The sequence below is a fragment of the Chlorocebus sabaeus genome, chromosome 23, assembly GCF_047675955.1.
Source record: "Chlorocebus sabaeus isolate Y175 chromosome 23, mChlSab1.0.hap1, whole genome shotgun sequence".
Taxonomy (NCBI): domain Eukaryota; kingdom Metazoa; phylum Chordata; class Mammalia; order Primates; family Cercopithecidae; genus Chlorocebus; species Chlorocebus sabaeus.
Window position 1 is genome coordinate 50,103,251 of NC_132926.1, and position 27,970 is coordinate 50,131,220.

The 27,970-nt window shown below is 38.3% G+C and overlaps 1 protein-coding gene across 2 annotated transcripts in view; it reads left to right on the forward strand.

Annotated features, from left to right (window-relative positions):
- The first annotated feature begins 4,786 nt into the window (after nucleotides 1-4,786).
- Nucleotides 4,787-27,970, forward strand: part of MEIKIN (meiotic kinetochore factor) — a 133,093-nt gene continuing 109,909 nt past the window's right edge. The window contains exons 1-5 of one of the 2 annotated variants that reach the window (XM_008014346.3): nucleotides 4,787-5,060; nucleotides 5,189-5,282; nucleotides 5,681-5,768; nucleotides 7,739-7,799; nucleotides 18,547-18,675. In XM_008014346.3, the coding sequence (XP_008012537.3) occupies nucleotides 4,955-5,060; nucleotides 5,189-5,282; nucleotides 5,681-5,768; nucleotides 7,739-7,799; nucleotides 18,547-18,675 (478 nt within the window). In that variant the 5' untranslated portion in view covers nucleotides 4,787-4,954. The remainder of the gene's footprint in view (nucleotides 5,061-5,188; nucleotides 5,283-5,680; nucleotides 5,769-7,738; nucleotides 7,800-18,546; nucleotides 18,676-27,970) is intronic. The other variant, XM_038008250.2, reaches the window with a different exon arrangement.

A 27,970-nucleotide genomic window follows, 5' to 3' on the forward strand; every position in this document is an offset into this window, starting at 1 on the left:
AAGAGAAAGGGATCCTAGTAGTCTGAATTTCCTCTCAAGTATGCTAGAAAACACTTTCTGTGAATTTACAATTAACTGCAATAAGAAGTGGGTTAGCATTCAAGTAAGGTCAATACCCCAAATGAGAAGCTCTTCAGTTAGAACACATTATTGGTTGTAACACAGAAGCAGTAGATAAATATTTGAAATATGAGCATTTCTAAACTTGGTCCCAAATGGAAAGGGTTTCATGAGGTAATGGCGGCTTTTAAACATTCATTTGACTGGTTATTCTAATTTACCTTGTTAAATCACTGCAACAGTTGCATGGGGGAAAATGGATATTTTTTGAAGAATTGCTTATTCTACTTTCAATTTTTAAAAATTGAGGGGATTAAAATATTACTTTTTAAATATGCATAAAAGTACCTTAACTGTAATTACATTTTCAGTTGCTTTGTTATAATAGCATGTATATTAAATATAAAATGCATTTATGAAAATTTTTGTAAAAAATAAAAGATTTTTCATTTCTCAAAGTTGCTTATAATTACTATTTTATATATTTATATAATATAATCCCCTCATGTGAATATATTTGGTAATTATCAATCACAGTTAGTGCTTATGATAAACGTAGTATCAAGCTACATTACCAATCAGTATACTTTACATTCATATTCTATGTCCTCTGTTAACGTTCCACAAACTCCAAGAACTTATGGTCCATCCAGAGAAGAGCTCCTTTGCCCAAGCCACTGTTGGAATTTTTGCTATTGTCAGATATCGCCTGGATTTAAATCATTTTTATGAATACATAACAAATAACTGTCTTCAAATTTTCCATTATGGTGGCCTTTAAAATACCATTTCCATGTCTTTTACTCATATTCAGAATAATGGATACGATTTCTTAAAATGATAAATTCTGCTGTGTCCAAGATATGCAGATTCTGCCTTCTCCATATGTTTGCTATCATCCATTCCTCCCTATTGTCACAGCTATTAGTGTAGTTTGTGCCACCCTTATCTCTTTTCTGGAATATTACAGTGCTTTATTAACTAGCCTTCATGTTTCCACTCCAACATCCTCAAATTTCGCCATCCACATTTCAGCCAGGGCAATCTTTCTAAATTGAAAATCTAGTTATGCCACTTTCCTGCTTAATAGTCCTTCAGTGACTTCCCATAGTTTCCAGGATAAACTTCAAACTCGCTGGTTCAGCACACAAGGACTAGCATCTCTTCTACTCCCTCCTCCATGGAGCCTCCGCTCCAATCATACTCATTACTTTTTGTAGTTTCCTAAAAGCATCATACTTTCTTGTGCCTACATGCCTTTATACATATAGTCCCTTTCTCCTAGAATGCCCTTTCCTCTAAGTCCCCTAACTCCTACCACTCATCTTTTAAAACTCAGATTCCAGCATCCTTTTCTCTGAGAAGCTTTCCATGTGGTTGATTGGTTGATGATCCTTTTGCCCCACCCCCACTTAGACTGAGTTGCTTGAAGTCTTAGGCCCAGTGCAGCTCTGGCTGATAGCAGATGCTAAAGAAATGCGTATTGAAGGAAAATCCCCTTGGTCCTTTTTCATATGTTGCATAGCATTAAGACTGCAATACCTGAAGGTACATTTCCTCTATCACTGTAATTTATTCCATTCTTGTCATCCAAGCAAAAATAAACTAGTTTGCAGCTGGACTCCCATAGTTCATGGATAGCACCACAAAGATGCTCAGTGGGTTACTCCATAAGAAAACATCATTCAAAAAGATTTCCTTTGGGCTCCGGGGAATCTCAAACCCACAAACTGGCTGTTTCTCCAAAAGATTTATTCAGAAATCTCTTTGACATTTGTTTTCCCATGGAAGTTAATATCTCCATGACTGTTCTAAGCCTAGTCACATCCACCATGTGTTCAACTGAAATGCTGATTACTGAGTTCTGGGTCTAGGTATGGAAGCAGTGCAATGGGGAAATGGAAGAAGTTTGAACACTCATGACTGAACACTTGCACTGGTGTTTGCAGCTTTGGAAGTGGAGTAGGGGGAGATAGATGACTGAATTTGAGATATGTCTGCCCTACCTCATCCTTTTGTAGGAGACACGTTTCTTTCCCCCTTTATAGGTTGACTCTAGGTGAAGTATCAAAGAGACCAAGTCTGTCTCTAGTTCCTTCACTTCCCCTTGCTACCAAGGAATTCAAGCTCCTGTCTTTGCTCCCCCTACTTTTCTCCTAGCCATGTGTTAGGAAGAACAGGAGTATGACAGGTGCAGCAGCCAGATGCCAGGAGAACCATGTTCCCTACGCCAATCATCTGTTTTAAATAGCTTCCCTACACTCTGGTTCCCTCAGTGGCAAAATGAGGGGGCATCTAGATCATCTCTAAGGACCCTTTTGGCTAAAGAAATCATATCAAAGTTTATTTCTGGTTTTGAAACCATATATATTAATTCCCACAAACCTATGGGAATTACTTGATGACACATCAGTGAATGTAATTCAGTATAGTGAGACAGAGTTCTAGGGAACAGGACCACCAAATGACAGACCAGCTTTTGGTTTAACCTATTTTCATTTTGCAATGTTTCTTCCATTTCTGGGCCTAAGGCACCCCAGACTCTAGACCTCCCGAATGTCATTTAAGAACTCTGAGTTTTTTCACAACAGCCCCCAAAGAGAGAGGGGGGAGCATAAAGGCCTGGCTTGTAAACTAGAGACTGCCTGCCAGCATATTATGGACATGACTAAAGAAAGGATGTTGAAAGATGATAATTACTTTATACTGCAGCAAGGCTGTGAGATCCTTAACTGAAGGACCATTTTCGATTCACTTCTGTATCTCCAGGACCTACCACAGTGCTTAATACAGATTAAGGTGTTCAGTAAATATTGATTCAGTGACTGAAAACACTAGGTAAAACCAGGCAAGAATGCCTACCGTCTGTTCTTTAGAAAGCTAGATTTTGATGATTAATTATCTAGTAAATTGATTATCACAAATGTTTCTATGAGCAGATTTTAAATAAAATATTCGGAGTGATTATATTACAGAAATACTGTGGATATATATGTGCTTATATTTGCACATACAATATTGAGGTGTTACAGAAAAATCTTTGAGCTTTTCACAGTTTTATCTCTTCAAACTGCATTTTAAATGTTATGAAATATTTCCACTTTTTAGAATAAAAAGATGGTTATTGTTACATGCATAGTATGCTCATCTGATGTCGCCAGATGGTTCAACCTAGGGAATGAAGAGAATGGGAGGTAATTCCAACATGTCTCTAATTGTCAGAGCAGAAGAGTTTGTTACCGAGCAATCAGTGGGCTCATGGCCTGATGAATGTAGAGGCTAATACCATGGCACTGACTTTTGGGAAAAGAAAAACTTTATTGCAAGTGGGTTGGCAAGGAGACAGGAGGAAATCCTCAAATCTGTCTTCCTAAGCTGGGGTTTGGGTTGGTTTTTATAAGCATAGGGTAATGAGACGGGATCTGATTGGATCTTGTAATGAGGTGAGGCTGGGAGGCATGATCTGACTGGATCCTGCTATGCGATGAAGCCAGAGCTCAACCTGGTTGGATCCTGCCATGGCATATCTGCTTCTTAATTCAGTCCCTCCTCCTTGATCTGAGCACTTGGTTACCCCTGTGGGTGCATGCTTAGTTCATCTAGGCATGCTCAGGTTACATGACCTGAGGATTCATGGCAACTGAAAAACAACTCGCAATTTTGTTACATAAAAGTTGAACCAAGGCTGGGCAAGGTGGCTCACATCTGTAATCCCAACACTTTGGGAGGCCAAGGCAGGAAGATCACGTGAGGCCAAGAGTTCAAGACCAGCTGGGATAACATAGCAAGACCCCATCTCTACAAAAAAATTTAAAAATTAGCTGGGCGTGGTGGCATGTGCCTGTAGTCTTAGCTACTCGGGAGACTGAGGTGGGAGGATCACTTGAGCCCAGAGTTTGAGGCTGCAGTGAGCTATGATTGTACCATTCCCTCCAACCTGGGTGCCAAGCCAGACCCTGTCTCAAAAAAAAAAAAAAAAAAAAAAAAAAAAAAAAAAAGAAGAAGAAGAAACTGATTGGTCTGGTGTAGCAACAAGTTGAGGCCCAGGGCACAAGGAGGAGAGTCCCTGTGGAATCTTCTACCTTAACCATAAGGATACCCAAATGTCTAGAGATGGCTCCTGGACACAGGCTAAGGGACTCTCTTTGTCGTCCAGAAGCAGCCTCCTAGAGCCCGGGATCTTCAAAGGCTTGGTTAGACTCTTAATTACCATAGCCTCCCAGTAAGTTGGAGGCCCAGGGAACTGAAGTTGATACCTCGGGGAGAAGCTCCTCGTCACTTTAAGGTGCATTCAGTCCTCTTTGTGACCTTCCTGCACTGAGGCCGACCCCTCACAAGACTGCCTGTGCTGGTGGTCTAAAACTCCATTACTAAGGCCTTATGCAGTGGTGATAGGGAGAGCTCGCTCAGAGGAAGTGTTGGGCCCATCCAAAGGAGCGAAGGCCTTTACTCCTTCATGCCCAATTGAATTAAGCATGCAGCCACAGGGGAAACCTAAGTGCTCAGACCGAGGAGGAGGGGCTGAATTAAACCTTTTTCAGGACGAGGAAGAAGTTTTTTTCAAAAAATTCCCATTTCGCTGGAGTTCAGGGAGCCTGCGCCAGCGGCCCAGTAACCACGAGGCCCCTACAGGAGGGCTGGACGGCTGCCGCGTTCCTCCGTTTTCCCAGAAGCCTCTGCGCGGCCTCAAGGAGATAAAAAGGCGGGAGCGAGGCCCAGCGGCTCCAGTTCTGGGGCTTTTGCTTTCGCTCGGTTAATTGCTGTGGGGCTGCTCTGTGGGGCTGCTCTGCGCCTCGCCTGGCCGCTGACTCCCTGCGACTTAGCCCTAATCCTCAGGAAGGCAGGCCATCAGGGTCCAGAGGCACCCAAGGCCTGGGGGTAGGGTGGGATAGCAATGTGGCCGCTACGGGTATATACCCGCAAAAAGCGGGCGGGTCAGAGGCTCAATCTCACCCCGACGCCAGACCTAGGCTCTCCCGCGAAGGCGGAGGCCCCACCAGGTACAGGCTCAAGGCTCGCCCACCGTAAGCTCAGCTAAGCTGCCCTGCGGGATGGTACCGGGGACGGGCGGCGGTGCTAGGCCTCGGGCCCAGGGTTTCTTGCCCTGAAACGTGCCGCCCTCTCTCAGGTTCGACGAGAAAAGGCAAGGTGCACGGCTTGTCGAAGATTGCAGAGAAAGCGGAGTGGAGCAGGCAGGGAAGTAGCGGCTCTGGGCTGCCCAGGTATGTAGGCTGGAATGACAGCCCCACCCTCGCTGGCTGCCTCAGAAACCTTCCAGCCGGATTTTCTGCTAGTAGCCTTTTATTCTAACAGTTAATAAACAAAACAAATACAGTACTCTGATTTTGCTCTTCTAAGAACATGGACCCCAAAATTTGACTTCAGGAAGATTTATTTTTAAAAAGGGGAAGGCTTGCCAATGTACGTAAAAGGAAGTGAGATAAATTGGTCGCTGAGCTGTAAGATTGTTCACTGCATTTGGGTTTTGGTGCAAGTCACCACTCTGGTCCTTACTTCTTCCTAAAGATGTCCCTGAAGAGCCTTTCAGATTCTAAACAGTCTGAACAGAGATGTGGAGAGCCAAATCCAGACGGTGCAAACTAATTGTGTTGTTTGTTAGCCCTCGCTTAAGAGTTACAGGAGAGAAAAGTCTGCAAGAAAATAGGTCTAGTGAAGACACCCAGGATGAGAAGATTGCACCGTTGAGTGTATGTATCTCTTTTATTCCTTGGATACACTTAGTGTAGAGACTATCAGTACCTGATGTTATCTCCGGATGAAATAATAAAATGGGCTTTGTTCAGTAGATGTTAGATAGCTCGCCAGTATTTTTATAAACACTGATGTGTATTTAGACAGGGCCTTGAATTTCTGACTTGGGTAGATTCATAGTCATGCATTTTTGTTTTTCTCTTTCCTTTGACACGTTTTTGGAGAAACGTCCATAATTGGTGAATTTTCTGTATGACAAATACAAAATGTTACTTAATAACTCCTTTTATCATGTTTTCCATTTGATTTTCCCTTAACAACTGGAAACATTCATTACTAAGGGTTTAATATGTTACAGAGCATTCTAATGTTTATTCATTAGAATAGTTTATAACTTCTTGATGTGCTGTATTTAATATGAATTCTGTACTATATTTTAAAGCTGTACAGCACTAATTTAGGGAAACTCAGATTTTAAAACTTGCTTGTAACTCATCTGACTTTAACATTAAACTTCATAGTCAAGTTCCTTTTTTTTTTTTTTTTTTTTTTGGAGACAGAGTCTTGCTCTGTCACCCAGCCTGGAGTGCGGTGGCACAGTCTTGGCTCACTGACTGTAGCCTCCGCCTCTCGGGTTCAAGCGATTCTCCTGCCCCAACCTCCTGAGTAGCTGTGATTACAGGCGCGTACCACCACCCAGCTAATTTTTGTATAGAGGGGGTTTCTCCAGGTTGGCCAGGCTGGTCTCAAACTCCTGACCTCAAGTGATCCACCCACTTAGGCCTCCCAGAGTGCTGGGATTACAGGCCTGAGCCATCGCACCTGGCCAAGTTCTATTTTTTTTTTTAACTTAATATTTCTTTATGATATGTTTTTGGGGGAAGGCAGTTTCAACACAAGACATTTTTTAAAAAGGCTTTTAGCCCATGTTTTAACAGTGTAAAGTAGTCCTTGTAGAGTATTTATACTATGAAAAAATAGTGTTTTGAAAGTTTCTTCAAATTGTTATATGTTTCTGTTCCTTTTTTTCCTGTGCTTGAAAAAAAATTACAAGTTGTCTTATTGTATATCCCCATACATTAGTCTTCAAAAATATGACTTTTAGTGTCTTCATAGTGTTTTGTCTTGTAGATAGATATACTGTAATTTGTATTACTGTTTCCTTGTGGTTGGGAAATTGAGATTGTTTCCTAGGTTTTGCTGTTATTGATCTCCAGACATTCTGTTACAGAAGTTTTTTGTGTACCTCACATTGTTACCCTAAGATAAATACTTTGTAGTGGATCACAGGTTGGATCATGCTTCAAGTTTTTTATTCATGTTGATAAATCAGCACCATCTTACCGGAGACTTTTATATATGTGTGTGTGTGTATATGTGAAATAGATAGATAGATAGATGAAAAGTAACATGGTTTTTACTTTTCATTTCTTGAATGCTGGGGAAGTTGATACTTTTTTTTCTCAAATTATTGACCATTTGTACTTTTTTGTTAAATGTCTATTAATTATTAAAGATAGTTATGCTTTTCTACACACATATATAACCAGTGTTTCCATATTTGTTTACTTGCCTTTAATTTTATTTCTAGTATTTTAGACTTACTAGTCTTTTCTTTTGATTTATATATTTGCCTCTATAGATGGAAAAAAAGCCCCTCCCCACTAGGGAACCAGAAAAACATTCACCTCTATCTTCTATTTGCTGTCATCCCACAGTAGTTAGTTGACTAGCATATTGTTGATTGCAAGATATGTTCATAGTATTATAGTTTAATATTTATTTTTAGGTTTAGTATTAAATACCAGATTACATCTGAACAATAAACTGAATGAATGTATTATATATATGAAACAAATACAAAGTTGATGTTTTCATTTTTCTAAAATAAATCAATGTACAAGATTATAATATAGAAATGGTCATCTCATAATTTTGCTATAGCTTTAATTCTTATTTCACTTAGGAATCAGTTACTGACGACCTCCAGGTTGATCGTAGTTCATCAAATAGTGAACTAGTATCAGGTAAGACTGTCAGATGTGAACTCCCTCAGCTTTCTGTCTTTCATCCAAACATAAGCATCCATCTGTATCTGTCCTCATCTTCCCATCTCAGTGGAAGAGGTGTCTTTTTCCTACTCCAAAGTGAATCCTTCTGACTGTGCTATAGATCTCATCCTTAAAGCCTTTAAGCACATGCCAGTAAATGTGAAATTACTTGTGATAAGTACTATAAAAGGGATTGACTTGAGTGTGATTAATTTGAGTTTATTTAGAGAAATTAGGGAAGACTTCCATGAGGAAATGGTAATTGAATTGAGATCTGAAGGAGAGTAGAAATTAACTATGCAGAGATGAGTAGAGAGAAATTCAGGCAGAGGGAAGCTCTAACATGGGACTAAGCATTATACGTTGAGTAACTGAAGAAGGTTGGTATGACTGCAGTACAGAGAGTAGGAGGAAATGTGAGTATAAGACAGGATTAGACAACCAGTTTGAGGCCCTGCATAGCTTTGTCTTCCATATCAGAAATATTAATGTTTATATTTGGAGCAGCAGAAAGTCATTGAAGTCATTTTAATAGAGAATGATATGATCACTTTAGCTGCAGTGTGGAAGAAGGACTGGAAAGAATCAGGAGTGTAGTTAATAGGCTGTTCAAGTAGTTTAGTGGAGAAATAATGGCACCTTCTAGGGTGGTGACATTGGAGATGGAAAGAAGGGTGCTGATGTGATGGCTATTTGAGGTAATGAGACAGGATTTGGCAAATGAAGAGTGAAGGAGATGGAGGTGTCAAAGATGACTACTATTTCTGGCTTGTATAACTGGATACAAGGTAGTGTCATTCACTGAAAGAAAAACTGGTTTGAGGAAAAGACTAAAAATTCAGTTTTTAGTATATTAAGTTATGAGTGCATTTAAGATGGCTAAGTAGCAATATCCACCAGGTAGTTGGATATGGAGAGCTGGAGATAGAAATTGGTGAACCATCTACATATCGGTATAATCAAAGTTATTTTGAAAACAAGGATGCCACCAGCACATTGGAAATATAGAGGAATTCTTAAAAGCAAATGAGACAAAATTGATGAACATATCAAGAGCAAAACAACAACAACAACAACAACAACAACAAACAAAACACTGCAGAGGTAAAAGTATCCTAGAAATACTCTAAACCCTTGATCAGTAAATGCAAAAGACTGTAATGAAAGAGATCTTGGCCAGGCGCCGTGGCTCATGCCTGTAATCCCAGCACTTTGAGAGGCCAAGGCAGGTAGATGACTTGAGGTCAGGAGTTCTACATCAGCCTGGCCAAAATGGTGAAGCCCCATCTCTACTAATAATACAAAAATTAGCTGGGCATGGTGGCAGGCTCCTGTAATCCCAGCTACTTGGGAGGCTGAGACAAGATAATCACTTGAACCTGGGAGGCGGAGGTTACAGTGAGCCAAGATTGTACCATTGCACTCCAGCCTGGGAGACAAGAGCGAGACTTCGTCTCAAAAAAAAAAAAAGAGATCTTGAAGGAATTGTCAAGGTGATGGATTAAGAACTACATTTGAAATATCTGGTCCCTTTTTCATTATCCCCTTCTTATACTGGAAACTCTGGCAGCTACCAGTGCCTGCTGCCAGGAGAAAACCCTGAGAATTACTCCCAAGCAAAGTGAGCTATCGGGGGGCTGGCTTTTAAGGGTCAAATGTTGGGGCTGAGTTGATAAACAGAGGAGAGTCTGAAGTAACTGCATATTGCCACAAGGATAGCAGAGGAAGAAAAAAGTAAAAGAGGTAGTCAATTCTTACGTTTGTTAATTGCATAATAAAGTTAGTATGGCTCTCTGAACCATGAGACTTCTGATACAGCAGACTTCCAGTGTGGACACTGGCCAGACAGGGCAGTGCCCCCATGTAACCTACAGTGTGTAAAAAATACAAGACATCCCCACCTAGAACACAAGTTCCCAGAATGTCTTATCACTCTTCCGAAATCTCCAGAAGCAAGCCACTGTTTCAGAATTTTTACTTACTGCCATATAAACAGATTCTCAGAGACATGAATAAGGCAACCAGGAATATCCAGACTTTTGAAGAAAACCAGTTCCAAGGAAAAGAGGCAACAAGTGCAACAAATAGAACTAACATTTGAGGAAATGGCACAAAACTAAGTATCTCTAGATACAAGAGGCCACTGAATCCATAATATAGCAGGCTGCTATGAAAAAAATTATAGTCCCTGGGAACTAAAAATATTATCAAATTAAAAACTTAACCAAGGAGTCTAATATTGGAATTAATTCAACTAAAATTAGTGAGCTAGAAAATAGACTAGAGGAATATTTCCTAGAATGCAATGCAAAAGGACATAGGAGGTGCTCAGGAAATGCTTTTCTCTCCTTCCTCTCCCTTCTTTGCCTTATTAACTTTTTCAAAAATAAATTCAGGAGCCATTTCTCCTGGGAAGCCTCTTCTGACTTCTCTTTTTCTAGGTGACTTGTTCTATCCTGGTAGTTCTGTGGCACTCTGTATACTTCTGCCAAAAGACTCAAAACCACAGTGTAATTGTTTTTGTCTGTCTTTGACTCTTGAAAAAGAGGAAAATGCCTAAAGCCACTGAAAATTAGCACTATCTTTTATCTTCCTATCCCATGCTTGGAATACAGTTTCAAAGATAATACAGGTTCAAATAATTGTTGAATGTCTCAAATGCTTGTTGGATGGGTCTTGTACTCTATTTAGAGAAAATACCATTTAACCATAATCAGCATTTTCTAAAACCATAGTTTAAATATATGAGAAATGTCCTTGATTACTAGGTTTATCAAATTGACATGTGAAAGGTATAAGGAAATAGAAAATAAATTGTTTCTAACTTACAAACTACTTGTATTCTAAAAGTTCATTTGCTGATATTTGAAACTTGAAATACTTTTTCCCATAATAAAACACTGTGATGGGCTAAGTTTTGAGCAGCCCACAGAATTCTAGTTAATATATGATTTATTGTTTTAATTCTACCTTGGAATCTAGTAACTTTATAACACGTTGAAAAATTAATTAAGGATTTTATATTTAATGTTGAAGATTGAATACACATTTCTCTTTTCTGAAACCCTACTAAAATATCAATAAAGGCATAAAAATGTTGTAAAGCCATAGGTTCAAAGAAGAGACCTCAGCTGGCAAGAGATAATTAATGAAAGTTTGGAATCTGGAAGGTAGATTAATGAATTATAATTGACCTAACAGATCTTAAAAAAAAAAAAAAAAAAAAAAAAAGCTGAAAACTAGGTGTCTAGAGTAGAGACAAACCAAGAAACAAAGTGATTCAGGCTAAAGTTTCAGGAATTAGAGGCATTACATATTCTTGGAGGAAATATTTAAAATAAGATGTTTTGGAATCTTCAAAAGTAACAGTTAGATGCTTTGATCCTTTCCTTAACACACTGTGGCCAGGAAACTATGCTTCTTCCCACCCTGGTAGTCTAAGACATTGAAGCAGAGGGTCTGGATTCAAGGATACTGTACTGAAAACTAGCAGTGGCCGGGGAGGAAAGGGAATTAAGTGAAAGTCTGTATATTTTGATGTGAAATCCCCAGACCCATTATGCATTCAGGCAAATACACTCCAACTAGAAGATTAAAGGATTCCTCTTTTGGAAACTTCTGTGCCCAGGAAAAGACTGTGGAATCTGCATTCCGGTAGTATGGCCTGGTCCCCGTCTAAATACTCTTCAGTAAAATCCACTTCTTCCTATGCCCCAGTTATGATGCCATTTTGGTACCTCATTCTTGAACATGCAAGAATTACCAGACATTTTAAGTAAACATTTAAAATAATAGATACTAAATAAAAGAAACTTGAAGGGCAACAATACAAGAAAAATAAATCTTTTAAAAAGCCACAGTTTCATTAATATCCTCAGGATGTTGAAAGAATGTTGTGTCCATGAAACAAGTGCAGTCTCCTATAAAAAGCATTCAGAACAAAAAATTCATTAAAAAATAAAAATATTAACCAAAACAGCATGGTACTGGTACCAAAACAGAGATATAGACCAATGGAACAGAATAGAGTCCTCAGAAATAATACCACACATCTACAGCCATCTGATCTTTGACAAATCTGAGAGAAACAAGAAATGGGGAAAAGATTCCCTATTTAATAAATGGTGCTGGGAAAATTGGCTAGCCATAAGTAGAAAGCTGAAACTGGATCCTTTCCTTACTCCTTATACGAAAATTAATTCAAGATGGATTAGAGACTTAAATGTTAGACCTAATACCATAAAAACCCTAGAGGAAAACCTAGGTAGTACCATTCAGGACATAGGCATGGGCAAAGACTTCATGTCTAAAACACCAAAAGCAACGGCAGCAAAAGCCAAAATTGACAAATGGGATCTCATTAAACTAAAGAGCTTCTGCACAGCAAAAGAAACTACCATCAGAGTGAACAGGCAACCTACAGAATGGGAGAAAATTTTTGCAATCTACTCATCTGACAAAGGGCTAATATCCAGAACCTACAAAGAACTCAAACAAATTTACAAGAAAAAAACAAACAACCCCATCAAAAAGTGGGCAAAGGATATGAACAGACATTTCTCAAAAGAAGACATTCATACAGCCAACAGACACATGAAAAAATGCTCATCATCACTGGCCATCAGAGAAATGCAAATCAAAACCACAATGAGATACCATCTCACACCAGTTAGAATGGTGATCATTAAAAAGTCAGGAAACAACAGGTGCTGGAGAGGATGTGGAGAAATAGGAACACTTTTACACTGTTGGTGGGACTGTAAACTAGTTCAACCATTATGGAAAACAGTATGGCGATTCCTCAAGGATCTAGAACTAGAAGTACCATATGACCCAGCCATCCCATTACTGGGTATATACCCAAAGGATTATAAATCATGCTGCTATAAAGACACATGCACACGTATGTTTATTGCAGCACTATTCACAATAGCAAAGACTTGGAATCAACCCAAATGTCCATCAGTGACAGATTGGATTAAGAAAATGTGGCACATATACACCATGGAATACTATGCAGCCATAAAAAAGGATGAGTTTGTGTCCTTTGTAGGGACATGGATGCAGCTGGAAACCATCATTCTTAGCAAACTATCACAAGAACAGAAAACCAAGCACCGCATGTTCTCACTCATAGGTGGGAACTGAACAATGAGATCACTTGGACTCGGGAAGGGGAACATCACACACAGGGGCCTATCATGAGGAGGGGGGCGGGGGGAGGGATTGCACTGGGAGTTATACCTGATGTAAATGACGAATTGATGGGTGCTGACGAGTTGATGGGTGCAGCACACCAACATGGCACAAGTATACATATGTAACAAACCTGCACGCTATGTACATGTACCCTAGAACTTAAAGTATAATTAAAAAAAAAAAAAAAGAAAAAAAATAAATAAAAATATGAAATCAGAAAACATTCTGTAGAATTGGATGATAAATTTAAGGAAATATTCCAAAAAGTTGAACAAACATGAAAGAGAAGATAAAGGATAGAAATAGTGTCAGTCGGGACACAACTCCATAAGTCTACAAAAAAACCCACTGATTGTACACTTTAAAAGGGTAAGTTTTTGCCAGGCACGGTGGCTTGTGCCTGTAATCCTAGCACTTTGGGAGGCCGAGGTGGGTGGATTGCCTAAGCCTAGGAGATCGAGACCAGCCTGGGCAACACGGTGAAACCCTGTCTCTACTAAAATACAAAAAATTAGCCGGGCTTGGTGGTGTGCACCTCTAATCCCAGCTACTCGGAATTTTTGAGGCAGGAGAATTGCTTGAACCTGGGAGGCGGAGGCTGTAGTGAGCCAAGATTGCACTATTGCACTCTAGGCTAGGCGAGAGAGCGAGACTCCGTCTCAAAAAAAAAAAAGGGTGAGTTTTATGGCATGTGATTATATCTCAATAAAGTTGTTATTTTAACAAGAAAAATAATTAGAAGATGAGTCCAATGATTCTAACACCTAAAAAACAGTAGTTCAGACATTATAAACAGAAGGAAAATTATTAAACACACAAAGCTAGAAATTTTCCTAGAATTAAAAATGTTCATGAGTATATTTACTGAAAGAGCCATTCAAATTCTGAATATGAACAGAGATACTAAGAGCCAAATTTGGACGGTGCAAACTGTGCTTACCCCAATAAATGAAAAAAAACCACACCAAGTTACAACATTATATAATTTTTAAATCCTCAAGATAGAGAAATTTATTAGTTTTCCAGAGAAAAAATAATCAATTGCAATAAACAATCAAGAATATCAATGGCATTGGACTTCTGAAGAACAACTCCAGAAGGTAGAATGTGGTGGGGAGAAAAATGTATTCAGAATTCTGAAGAACACCAATTTTGCAGAGTCAAGATGGACTCCCATTCAAGAAGTGTCCTGGATTTCAACACTGATTATGCCATCTATGCACCAAGAAGATATGGAAAGGTATATTACTCATATAATGAGCCTTTCTCGGGAGAAAGATGACTCCAAGCAGGACTGCAAATGACTTGAGAATGAAGGGGAAGGAGACCTGGCCTGGAGTTTTCATGATGTTTAGAGGATCGGACCAGGTTGAGGTTTCCTGTGCATGGTTTGAACTTGCTACCATTGCCAAAAGATGGACCACCAAGGCTCTCTTGTCACCCAGATGTGAGGTGGGAAGGGGAAGAGGGAACAGTGAGGTTTAAAAGCTGTCACACATAAAAAAATTGAATCAGTCTCTTAAATATACTAACCTAGAATTCTTACCCAGCCAAACTGTCACTCAAGTGTTAGGATAAAGGAATTTTTAGATACATCTTCTTTGTACCTTTTCTTGGAAATGAAGCAGATGTTCCAAGAAAACCAGGAAATAAATCAATAAAGAAGAAATCATGGGATCTAGGAATCAAAGGCTCTTATCTAATACAGGAAATATGTGAATTTCGTAGGATAATGGTAAAGGGAAATCCTAAGAAGACAACTGTGTAGGATGTATAGAGGACAAACAGTCCAAATTTGAGCAAATGGATTGAGATCTCCAATAGCTATACTTTTTTAAAAAAGAAGAAAGAAGAAGAGGGAGAGAGGGAGGAAAATAAAAAATAGATAACCTGGTTTTTTTAAAAAAGTATTTTAAAGTATTTTTAAAGTATTGAAATTTAAACTCTTGGAAAAAGTTGGAACAAGGCCGGTCGCCGTGGTTTACGCCTGTAATCCCAGTACTTTGGGAGGCCAAGGTGGGTGGATTACTTGAGGTCAGGAGTTTGAGACTAGCCTGGCCAACATGGCAAAATCCCATCTCTACTAAAAGTACAAAAAAATTAGCCAGGCTTAGCAGTTTAGCAATAGTAATCCCAGCTACTCAGGAGGCTGAGGTGGGAGGATCAGTTGAGCTTGGGAGGCAGAGGTTGCAGTGACCCAAGATCCTGCCACTCTGCACTCCTGAGTGACAGAGTGAGATTCCGTCTCAAAAAGAAATAAAAAAAAAGTTGGAACAAAATGGTACTTAGTATTAATACTTAATAAAGTACTTAGAAAACAAATTTTAAAATTAGGTAACAAAGGAAAAGAAATTGTAGCAAAAAGGTGATGAATGTGGCTCACAGTATAGGGCTTGGCTACGAGTATATTTGAATAGTCATAATAGAAACATTGAATGCATTTAATTTAGAAATGTAAAGGAGGTGCCTATCAAAAGAAACCATGAATAGGGTTGAAAGGAATTGTCTCTAGAGGGTAGAAAATTATGATGGGGAGATACGAGACAAGAGATTGCAGTTTTTGCTATAAGCTTTGTAGAACCATTTGTCAGTTTAACAATGAACAATTTGATAAAAATATATTTTTTAATTGTATTTACATTTCTAACTTGTGACACCAGGGACAGCCTCCCACTGATACAACATTAACATTTATTATTTTTTCTACTCAACTACCCAGATGGTGGGCTTTCCTTATTTCTGAGCCCAGCTTGAGTTCTGGGGCTTAGTATTAAGGATAGCTCAGCTATGAGTGGTATTCATTAAATTTTGAGGAATGGAAGGCAGGATAGATATAACATGTGGATGAGAAGGATGAAGACAGTGTGAGAAGGATAAAAGTTAGCTAGGACAGGGACAGGACACTCTAGGGCAGTTGGAGAAGGGAAAGCAAAGGATGCTCAGAGAGACAGCCTACTACTCTGACAGTTGAGGATATAGAGAAGGATGGTAGATTGAGTCAGTCAATTTAAGTGTTGCAGTGGCGGCTGGAGAAGATGTCCAGGTAGAAAACAGTTCTCATTTTTAACAAGGGAGTTGGCATAGGAGAAAAAGTTGCAGTGAGGTCTTGGGAGGAAGGACAAAGAGGTAGTTGTCTCAGGTAGGTAATGGATGAGCAGAGATAGGTGTAAGTTAGTTCCAGGGCAGGAAATAATAGGTTTTCAGAACAATGCTTCCCTGTGATCTCTTATTCACCACCCCTGACCCCTGCAACTAGTTTCTATCAGTGTTGATCTCTATCTTGTCATATTGGAAATGTTTAATAAATGGAGACTAAATATAGCAGAGCACATTTTCCCTTTTCTTACCAAATCTCTGGTTCTTCTCACTTTTAGTACTATGTTCTGTCACCATCATTTATTGGACAGTTCTTCATTCTAGTCCACTCCCATAGGAATGACTTTAAGACCTCTGAGTCTGGGAAGATTCTCTGTTCAAATATATAGTCCATTTTCTTATTGAGGATTTGTTTTCTTATTATTGAGTTTTCACGGTTCTTTATATTCTGGTTTTTCGTGTTGTTTTTTTTGTAGAGACAGGGTTCCACTATGTTGTTCAGGCTGGTCTCAAAACTCCTGGGCTTATATGATCTTCTCATCTTGGCATACCAAAGTGCTGTCTTTACAGGCATGAGCCACTGTGCCAAGCCAGTTCTTTACATTCTGGATTTCAGTCCATTTGCAAATGTTTTCTCCCTATCTGTAGCTTGTCTTTTTTTTTTTTTTTTTTTTTTTTTTTTTTTTTTTTTGAGACTGAGTCTCACTCTGTCACCAGGCTGGAGTTCAGTGGCCAATTTTAATCTTGGTTCACTGCAGCCTCCACCTCCTGGGTTCAAACGGTTCCCCTGCCTCAGGCTCCCAAGTAGCTGAGACTACAGGCACATGACGCCACGCCAAGCTAATTTTTGTATTTTTAGTAGAGATGGGGCTTCACCATGTTGGCCAGGATGTTCTCTATCTCTTGACCTTGTGATCTGCCTGCCTCGGTCTCCCAAAGTGCTGAGATTACAGGCGTGAGCCACTGCACCCAGCCTATAGCTTGTCTTTTAATAGCCTCTTTTGAAGGGAAGTTTTAAATTTTGCTAAAGTCTAAATTATCAGTGCTATTGTTTTATGAATCTTTTTTAGTGTTAAATGAAAAAATTCTTCACATAACTCGGTGTTACAATTTTCTCCTTTTTTTTTTTTTTTTTTTTGAGATGGAGTCTTGCTCTGTCACTAAGGCTGGAGTGCAGTGGCGCAATCTGGCTCACTGCAAGCTCCGCCTCACAGGTTCATGCCATTCTCCTGCCTCAGCCTCCTGAGTAGCTGGGACTACAGGCACCCGCCACCACACCCAACTAATTTCTTTTTGTATTTTTAGTAGAGATGGGGTTTCACCATGTTAACTAGGATGGTCTCGATCTCCTGACCTCATGATCCACCCGCCTCAGCCTCCCAAAGTGCTGGGATTACAGGCTTGAGCCACTGCACCTGGCCTCTCCCTTTTTTTTTTCAAAAGAAGTTTTAGAGTTTTAGGAGTTACATTTAGATCTATGATGCATTTACAGTTAATTTCTTTCCATGATGGAAGGTATGAGTGCAAGTTTTATTATTTTGTTTTTTTCATATGGGTACCTAGTTGTTCCAGCACATTTTGTTTAAAAGACTATCCTTTGTCCACTGAATTGCCTTTACATATTGGTCAAAACTCAGTTGCTTATCTATGTGTGAGTCTATTTCCATGCTCTCTTATTAAATTATTTTAATCTATTTGTGTATGTGTAGGCTCATTGTTTCTTAGATGAAATAACTAGAATCACCCTTTCCTCGGCTAGTTAGCTTACAATTAGTGGGTTACTTATATATAAAACTTAAATTTTGCCTGGGCACGGTGGCTCATGCCTGTAATCCTAGCACTTTGGGAGACCGAGGCAGGCGGATCATGAAGTCAGGAGTTGAAGACCAGCCTGGCCAACATGGTGAAACCCCGTCTCTACTAAAAATATGAAAAAAAGAAAAAAAAATTAGCCAGAATGGTGGCACATTCCTGTAATCCCAGCTACTCGGGAGGCTGAGGCAAGAGAATTGCTTGAACCAGGACCCGGGAGGCAGAGGCTTCAGTGAGCCGAGATCGCGCTACTGCACTCCAGCCTGGGCTATAGAGCGAGACTCGGTCTCAAAAAAAAAAAAAAAAAAAACTTAAATTTTTGAGCCAAAAATCACAACTGACCCCAAAGTAGAGAAAAGGAGTAAGTTGTAAAACTTTGAAAAACAACAAAAGAGGATTATAACAAATTTATCACCATCAAAAATAGAATGATTGTCCAAGATCAAATTAAAAGTTTAAAATATTATGCCTTTTTAGTTGTATGTAGAAGCAGTTTTATGTTCTAGTAATAATATGTAACTAAGCATGTACATTTCCATACATTTCAATTTTTAGGATTTCACATCTGTTTTGTATCAAAACATTTATCCATTTTGTTTGTTCCTTTATTCTACAGGATTAAGTTTGCACCATGGTATGGCCAGTTCTCCTCTGAGCTATTCAGTAACAGACTCTTATGCAGAATACAAGAGTTTTGAAGAGAGCTTTCCATCACCTGAACTGTTCAGAAAATCAGATTATTTAGGTGAGAAAGTAATTCCAACCTTAAATTGCTCTACTATAGAAATTACTCCTTTGTCCACAAATCCTCCAATGAATAAACGTCCCTTTCGAGAAGGCATACTCCTCTTCCTCACCAACACCTCACTTCCTTGACCATTACCTGTTGTGTTTCATTCCTAGTCACATAGGACTAATAGAGCAAAAGCCCTCAGATCAAGGAAGAATGAAGAAATGTCATTTAGCATTTATATGTAACGCACATCCAATTATTAATCAATTTTGCACCTAATGAATGTATACTTATTCCCTTGAACCATGTGTTATCTTTCTTTTCCTGTACTTATCTTACTTTTCAGCAAATAACTTAAGTGTTAGCTAGGCCAAGTCCCTGCTTGAATTTTCTTCACAAATTAAGAGTTATTTACATTTAGTATACATATAAATATAGCCTTTGGTTAATGATGGCAGATCAAATACATGCCTTACTCTACACTCTTACAATGGCAGAAAACGGCTTTTTCTTTAAAGTAATACACTTATAAGGACAAAGATAATTGGAAAAAAGAAAAGTACGAAGTTTGGAAGGTTAATCAGATGGTCTGATGCAGCAGACCTAAGAAAGCAGAGTCCTAAACCAACAATGTGAATACCCCAGAAACAAGCCAGTTTGCACTATAGTGTCACAGAAAAGCTCATAATTTGATTGTGCCAAATACTTGTAAATAGATGTCAAAAACATGAAAGATGTGGTTAACTGCTCCTTTCCTGCTCAAAGGGAGCCTGTAGAGCTATTCTTTAGAATATTTTGAAACAGGGACTCCAGACTGGAGAATACTAGGTACTGTTAATAGCAGGGACACTGTGGTATTTTGAAATGTCAGTCCCAATTATTCATTTCTCTGTAGTATTATTTACCCTCATAATGGGTGGAGTGTACTTTTCTACTCTCTGGCTTTGGGATTGGCCATGTCACTTGCTTTCTGCAACAAACACAATTTAAGAAAAGCTTTCAAATTGCTTAAGTGGTTGGGCTTGTCTTCTTGCACTTTTGCCATTATCATGAGAATGTATCCTAATTAGCTTCTGCCACTCTCATGGAACCCCAGAATGAGAGTAACAGAGTGGAGCAGCCCAGGCAACCAGCTCACTTTAGAGAGCTGCCCTAGCTGATCTGCAGACTTGTAATCTGAGTTACCTGAGCCAACTAATAGACATGGAAACAAAAAATAAATGCTTTCATTTTGTGCCACTGAGATTTCGTGGTTGTTTATTAAACAGCCAAAGCTGACTGCTGCAGATAATGTACTGAATTTGGAAGAGGAAATTAAGTAAAAGTGTACGTCCTAAATTATGGGATCTGCTCACCCAATGCTTATTTCCACCCTACCCCAGCAGCCCATTTTTCTTGTCAGCTTCCCAGACTTGAACCTTCTGTTGAGAAAATGAAAGATTATTTTCTCAGGAACTGAGTACCCCAGAAGAAAATATCTAAAGATACTGACCTCAGGAGTCCTTAATGAAACGGACCAGGCAGAAGACCCTACAGTGAAGCCAACTACATGACAAGCCCCACCTAGGCCATAGGGATACCACTTAGCCTTTTAGGACCCACTTTTAAGTATGAACAGAGAGCCAAGGATCACCAGACTTCTGAGTAAAGCCTCTAACATTAAAAAGAGATATCAAAGCAAAACAAAGTGTGAGAATGCTGTCGGCAAGATGTTGAAACAGGAAGCCATGGCCCTGCCTACTCCTTATGGGCACACCAACAGCAGTATATGGACCAGTTCCCTTTGTGAAAAATTCAGAACACAGTAGACAGGCACCTGCATCCTGGCAAGCATGGGGCCAGCCACATCAAAGCCAGTAGGACAATTTGAGACATCCTCACCATAATTCCTACTCCTAGCACAAGATCATACAATTGAGAGGAAACCCATACCACAGTTTTCAGCTTCTCCCTGAGGGGAAGAGCAAGATAAGGGACTTGACAATACATCCAGTGTTCTGAATTCTCTGAGGAATGCCTGAGGGAACTGACTTCTGTCTTGCCTGTCTCAGAGTGCTGATAGGACCCAACATACCCAAGCTGACTGCTGACTGCTGAGAATAAAGATGACAATTTGCTCTAGGACACAAACATTTGCCACTTGCCCTCCACCTGGCTCAGTGCAGAGTGAGTGGGGGGGAAAAAAACCAGATTCTGGCTTCTCCCTCGGGAGAGAAGGAGTTGGACTGTGTGTCCATTGCAGCTTTTTAAGGGATGTTCTTGGGACTAGCTTCTGTCACACCTGTCTTAAAATGTTGACAGGATCTGACATATTCTAAATGCCTGGAGGCTCATAACAACAAAGATGGTGGTTTGGACTAGCAAAAAGATTTGAGAGATCTCTGGGTAGGCTTATTCATAAGGGTCTTCTGTACAATGCCAGTCTGCAAGACTGGGAGAAATGGATGTTTTTTCTAATGTATAGATGCTGATACCAAGAGTCAAGGAAAATTAAGAAGCAGGGAAACATGGTCCAAACAAAGGAACAAGATAAATCCCCAGAAACTGACCCTAATGAAATGGAGATAACACAAATTTTCTGACAACTAATTCAAAATAATCATTATGAAGATGCTCAACAAGCTGAGAAGAACAATACATGAACAAAATAAGAATTTCAACAAAAAGAAAGTTTTAAAAAGAACAAAATAGGTATTTTTGGTGCTGAATAATACTATCACTGAACTGAGGGCAGGTACAGTGGCTCATGCCTGTAATCCCAATGCTTTAGGAGGCTGAGGTGGGAGGATCATTTGAGCCAAGGAGTTTGACGTTACAGTGAGCTGTGATTATGCTACTGCACTCCAGCCTGGGTGACAGAGCAAGACCGCTCTAAAAAAAAACAAAAGAAAAATTCAGTAGAACAATATAACAGTGCACTAGCTCAAGAAGAATAAAGAATTAGTGAGCTTGAGGACAGGTCATTTTTAAAGACTCCAAAAGCAATTGCAAGAAAAACAAAAATTGACAAATGGGACCTAATTAAACTGAAGAGCTTCTGCACAGCAAAATAAACTATCAACACAGTAAACAGACAACCTACAGAATGGGAGAAAATATTTGCAAACTATGCATCCAACAAAGATCTAATATCCAGAATCTATAAAGAATTTAAATCAGCAAGCAAAAAACAATCCTATTAAAAAATGGGCAAAGGGCATGAATATAAAGAAGACTAAAGAAGTATGTCTTCTTCTCATTAGAGAAATGCAAATCAAAACCACAATGAGATACCATCTCATACCAGTCAAGGTGGCTATTATTAAAAAGTCAAAAAATAACATGTTTGTGAGACTGTAGAGAAAAGGGAAAGCTTATACACTGCTGGTACACAGAGGAAATGGGAATGTAAATTAGTTTAGCCAATATGGAAAGAAGTTTGCAGATTTCTCAAAGAACCTAGAACTATCATTTGACCCAGCAATCCTACTACTGGATATATTTCCAAAGGAATCATTCTATAAAGACACATGAAAACATATGTTTGTTGTAGCACTTTTCATAATAGCAGAGACGTGGAATCAACCTAAATGCCCATCAGTGGTAGACTGGATAAAGAAAGTGTAGTACATGTACACCATGGAATACTACACAGACATAAAAAAGAATGAAATCATATATTTTGCATCAACATGGATGCAGCTGCAGACCGTTATCCTAAGCAAATTAATGCAGGAACAGAAAACCAAATACGGTATGTTCTCATTTATAAGTGGTAACTAAACATTGAGTACACATGGACACAAAGAAGGGAACAGTAGATACTGGGGCTTACTTGAGGTTGGAGGGTGGAAAGAGGGTGAAGATTGAAAAACTACCTATTGAATACTGTGCTCACTATCTGGGTGACAAATCATTTGTATACCAAGCCCCAGTGACACACAGTTTACCCATGTAACAAACCTGCATGTGTACCTCCTATATCTAAAGTAAAGTTTAGAAGAAAAATAAAGGTCATTTAGTATTATGCCATTAGTGAAGAAAAAGGAATGAAAAGATTGAAGAAATCCTAAGAGATTTGTGAGCCACTATCTAGCAGACCAACATTTGCAATATGGGAGTCCCAGAGAAGAAGAGAGAAAGGACTTGAAAGTGTAATCAAAGAAATAGTGGCTAAAATCATCCCAAATCTGGGGAATTAAATGGACGTTTAGATCCAGGAAGCCCAAGGGACCCAAGTAGAAGGAATCTAAGAAATCCACGCTGAAAAACATTATAATTGAATTGTCAAAAGCCATATATAAAGAAAAATTTGAAAGCAGCAAGTAAAAAGTGACTTGACATGTACAGGGGAGCTGCCATAAAACTGTGAGTGGATTTCTCAGCAGAAACCTTACAGATCAGAGAGAATGGGATGATATATTCAATGTGCTGAAAGAAAAATCAATCAAGAACAGTACACCCAGGAAAACAGTCTTTCAAAAATGGAGAGACAAGGAGTTTCCCAGACAAACAAAAGCTGAGGGAATTTACTACGACTAGACCTGCCTTACAAGAAATGCTGAAAGGAGTTATTTAAGTTGAAACTCAAGGATGCTAAACAGTAACATGAAAGTATAAAACTCATTGGTAAAGGTAAATATATAGATAAATACAGAATACAGTAATATTGTAATAGTAGTTTACTGTTAAGCTCTTCAATTTAATTAGGTCCCATTTGTCAATTTTTGTTTTTCTTGCAATTGCTTTTGGAGTCTTTAAAAATGACCTGTCCTTAAGCTCACTAATTCTTTATAGTAGTTTACTATTACAATAGTAATGTAATAGTAATTGTAATACTGTACAGAATACAGTAATATTGTTATAGTAGTATACTAGAATTAAATCACTTTTAGTTCTAGTATACGAGTTAAAAGATAAAAATGTCAAAAACTAACTGAAGATGTTAATAATACAACTAAAATATATAAATTGTGACATGAATAAAGTGCAAGAGGGGGAGAAGTAGAAGTGTAGTTTTTGTATGCAATTGAAATTAAGTTATCAGCTTAGACTGTTACTATATAAGATTTTACATAAGCCCCATGGTCAACACAAACAGAATTCCTATGGAAGAATCACAAAAGAAGAAAAAGAAAACCTTTATCAATATATACAAAAAGCAATGGAACACAAAGGAAGACAGCACTAAAGGAAAAAGGGACAAAAGAATTAGAAGAGAGAAACAATTAGTGAAATGACAATAGTTAAGTCCCTACCTACCAATAATTACTTTAAATAAGTTAAACTTCCCAATCAAAACACAGAGTGACTGAATGGATAAAAGAACAAGATCTAATGATGTGATGTCTACAAATGACCCTCTTTAGATTTAAAGATACATACACTAAAAATGGAGAGATGGAAAAAGATATTCCATACAAATGGTAACCAAAAGAGAGCAGGGGTGGCTATATTTGTGTCAGACAAGATAGACTTCAAATCAAAAACAGTCATAAGAGACAAAGAAGAACAAAAATAATAATAAAAAGGTCAATTTGCTAGGAAGATATACAGTTATAAATACGTATGCACCCAACATCAGCATCTAAATATATAAAACAGACATTGACAGAACTAAAGGGAAAAATAGTAATACAATAATTGTGGGATAATTCAATATAACCCACTTTTAACAATGGATAGAACATTCAGACAGAAAACAGGTAAGCAAACAGCAGACTTGAACAGTGCTATAGACAACATGGACCTAATATGTATATAAAACATTCTACCCAACAGTGGCAGAATATATATTTCTCTCATGCACAGATAGGACAGTCTCTATAATAGATCATGTTATGTCACAAAACAAGTCTTAACAAATGGAAGATTGAAAACATACCAAGTATCTTTTCTGACCACAATGGAATAAAACTAGAAATCAGTAGTAGAAGGAATACTGGAAAATTCACAAATATGTGGAAATTTAACATACTCTTGAATAACCAATGAGTCAAAGAAGAAATCAAAAGGGAAATTAGAAAATATCTTTGGACAAAAGCACAATATATTAAAATGTGGAATATAGCAAAAGCAGTACTGAGGGAATTTTATGGCAATAACTACATTTAAAAAGAAACATTTCAAATAAGCTAATGTACACCTCAAGGAACTAGAAAAAAGAATGAACAGCCAAAAATTATCAGATAGAAAGAAATAAAGTTTAGAGCAGAAATAAATGGAACAGAGAATCGAAAAAAATAGAAATCAGTGGAACTAAGAGTTGGTTTGTTGAAAGGACAAATTTGACAAACCTTTAGTTAGATTAAGAAAAAAAGAAGACTCAATAAAATTCAAAGTGCAAGATGAAACATTATACCTGATGCCACAGAAACAAAAATAATCATGAGACTACTATGCCCAATTATAGGACAATAAATTGAATAACCTAGAAGGAAAGAAGAAATTCCTAGAAACATATAACCTATTAAGACTGAGTCATGAAGAAATATAAAATCTGGGCAGACCTATAACTAGTAAGGAGATTGAACAAGCAATCAAAAACCTTCCAACAAAGACAAGTCCAGGACCAGATGGCTTCACTGGTGAATTCTACCAAACATTTAAAGAATATTTAATTCCAGTTCTTATATATGGTCTTTATTAAACTATTCTTAAACTTAAACTCTTCTTAAAAATTAAAGAGGAGAAAACACTTTCAAACTAATTCTTTGAGGCCAGCATTACCCTCATACTAAAGTGAGGTAAATACTACAAGCAAAGACAACTATAAGACAATATCCCTGGTAAACATAGATGTAAAAATCCTCAACAAAATACTAGCAATTCAAATTCATCTCTACATTAAAAGGATCATACACCATGACCAAGTGGCATTTATCCCTGGAATGCAAGGATGGTTCCAAATACAAAAATCAACTAAAGTGTAACACTACTTTAACAGAACGAAGGGTAACAATTACACAGTAATTTCAATAGATACAGCAAAAGGATTTGATAAAATTCAACACCTTTTATGATGAAAACTCTCAAACTAGGAACAGAAGGCAATTACCTCAACATAATAAAGACAGTATATGAGAAGCCCATAGCTAACATCATACTCAGTAGTAAAAAACTGAAAACTGTTCCTCTAAGATCAGGAAGTATGCTGAATACTTTTATTCAGCATAGTCCTAGTCACAGCAATTAGGCAACAAAAAAATAAAAAGCGTCTAAATTGAAGTAAAATAATCTGTTTGTGCAGATGACATGATCTTATATGTAAAACACAGCACCATAAGGCCGGATGTGGTGGCTCACACCTGTAATTCCAGCAATTTAGGAGGCCGAGGCCGGCACATCACATGAGATCAGGAGTTCAAGACCAGCCTGGCCAACATGGTGAAACCCCTTCTATACTAAAAATACAAAAATGAGCTGGACGTGGTGGCAGGCATCTGCAGTCCCAGCTACTCAGGAAGTTGAGGCAGGAGAATTGCTTTAATCAGGAAGTGGAGGTTGCAGTGGGCCGGGTTCATGCCACTGCACTCCAGCCTGGGTGACAGAGCGAGACTCTGTCTAAACACACACACACACACACACACACACACACACAAACATATTTGAACGATTAAATGAATTCAGTAAAATTGTAGATTATAAAATCAACATACAAAAATCAGTTGTGTTTCTATATACTAGCAATAAACTACCTGAAAAGGAAATAAAACAATCTCATTTACAATATCATCAAAAAGTATAAAATATTTAGGAATAAACTTAAGAAGTAGAAGATATGTATGCTGAAAAACAATGATGAATAAAATTTAAAAAGAAATGGACGCACATCCCATGTTTATGAGTTGGAAGACTTAATATTGTTAAAATATCCATACACCCAAAGCAGTCTGCAAATTGGATGCAATCTCTATCAAAATCTCAATGGCATTTTTTAATAGAAATAGCAAAGCAACCCTGAAGTGTATATGGAACTACAAAGAAGCTCAAATAGCCAAAACAATCTTGAGAAGAACAAAGTAGGAACATCATACTTCCCGATTTCAAAATACATTGTGATGCTATAGTAATTCTAACAGTATGGTACTGTCATAAGATAAATGAATCCAGGCCGGGCGCGGTGGCTCAAGCCTGTAATCCCAGCACTGTGGGAGGCCGAGACGGGCGGATCACGAGGTCAGGAGATCGAGACCATCCTGGCTAACACGGTGAAACCCCGTCTCTACTAAAAATACAAAAAACTAGCCGGGCGAGGTGGCGGGCGCCTGTAGTCCCAGCTACTCCGGAGGCTGAGGCAGGAGAATGGCGTAAACCCGGGAGGCGGAGCTTGCAGTGAGCTGAGATCTGGCCACTGCACTCCAGCCTGGGCGACAGAGCGAGACTCCGTCTCAAAAAAAAAAAAAAAAGATAAATGAATCCATACATATATGGCCAACTTATCTTTGACAGGATGGAGTACCAAGAATACGCAATGAGGAAAGGATACTTTCTTCAACAAATGCTGTTGGGAAAACTGAATATCCACATACAAAGTAGTGAAATTGGACATTGACACTAATACACAAGAATTAATTCAAAATGGATTAAATACTTAAATATAAAACTCCTAGAAGAAAACATAGGGGAAAAGCTTCATAACATTAGTCTTAGCAGTGATTTCATGGATATGATACCAAAAGTGTAGGCAACAAGAGCAGTAACAAGTGAGACATTATCACTTCTGCACAGCAAAAGCTTCTGAACAGCAAAAGAAACAATCAACAGAGTAAAGAGACAACATACCAAAATGGAAGAAAATATTTGTAAATCATATATCTGATAAAGGAGTAAATAACTAAAATGCATAAGGAACTCTTATAACTGAATAGCAAAACTAAACAAAAAAGACAACCTGATTTAAAAATAGACACATAACTTGAATAGATATTTCTCCAAAGCAGCAGCAGCAATAGCCAACAAGCATATGAAAAAATGCTCAACATCATTAATCATCAGGAATAGGCAAATCAAAACCACAGTATCACCTCACACTTGTTAAAAGGGCTATTACCAAAAAACAAAAACAAAAGATAACAAATGTTGGCAAGGGTGTGGATAATTTAGAACCCTTGTACACTGTTGGTGGGACTGTAAAATGGCACAGCACCTAGAGAAACAGTATGGAGGTGTCTCTAAAAATTGAAAACAGAATGACCATGTGGTCCATCAGTCCCTGTGTGAATATCCAAAATAATTAAAATCAGGATCTCAAAGAGATATTAGCACTCCCTTATTCACTGCAGCATTATTCATAGTAGCCGAGATGTGGAAAAAACCTTAATGTTTG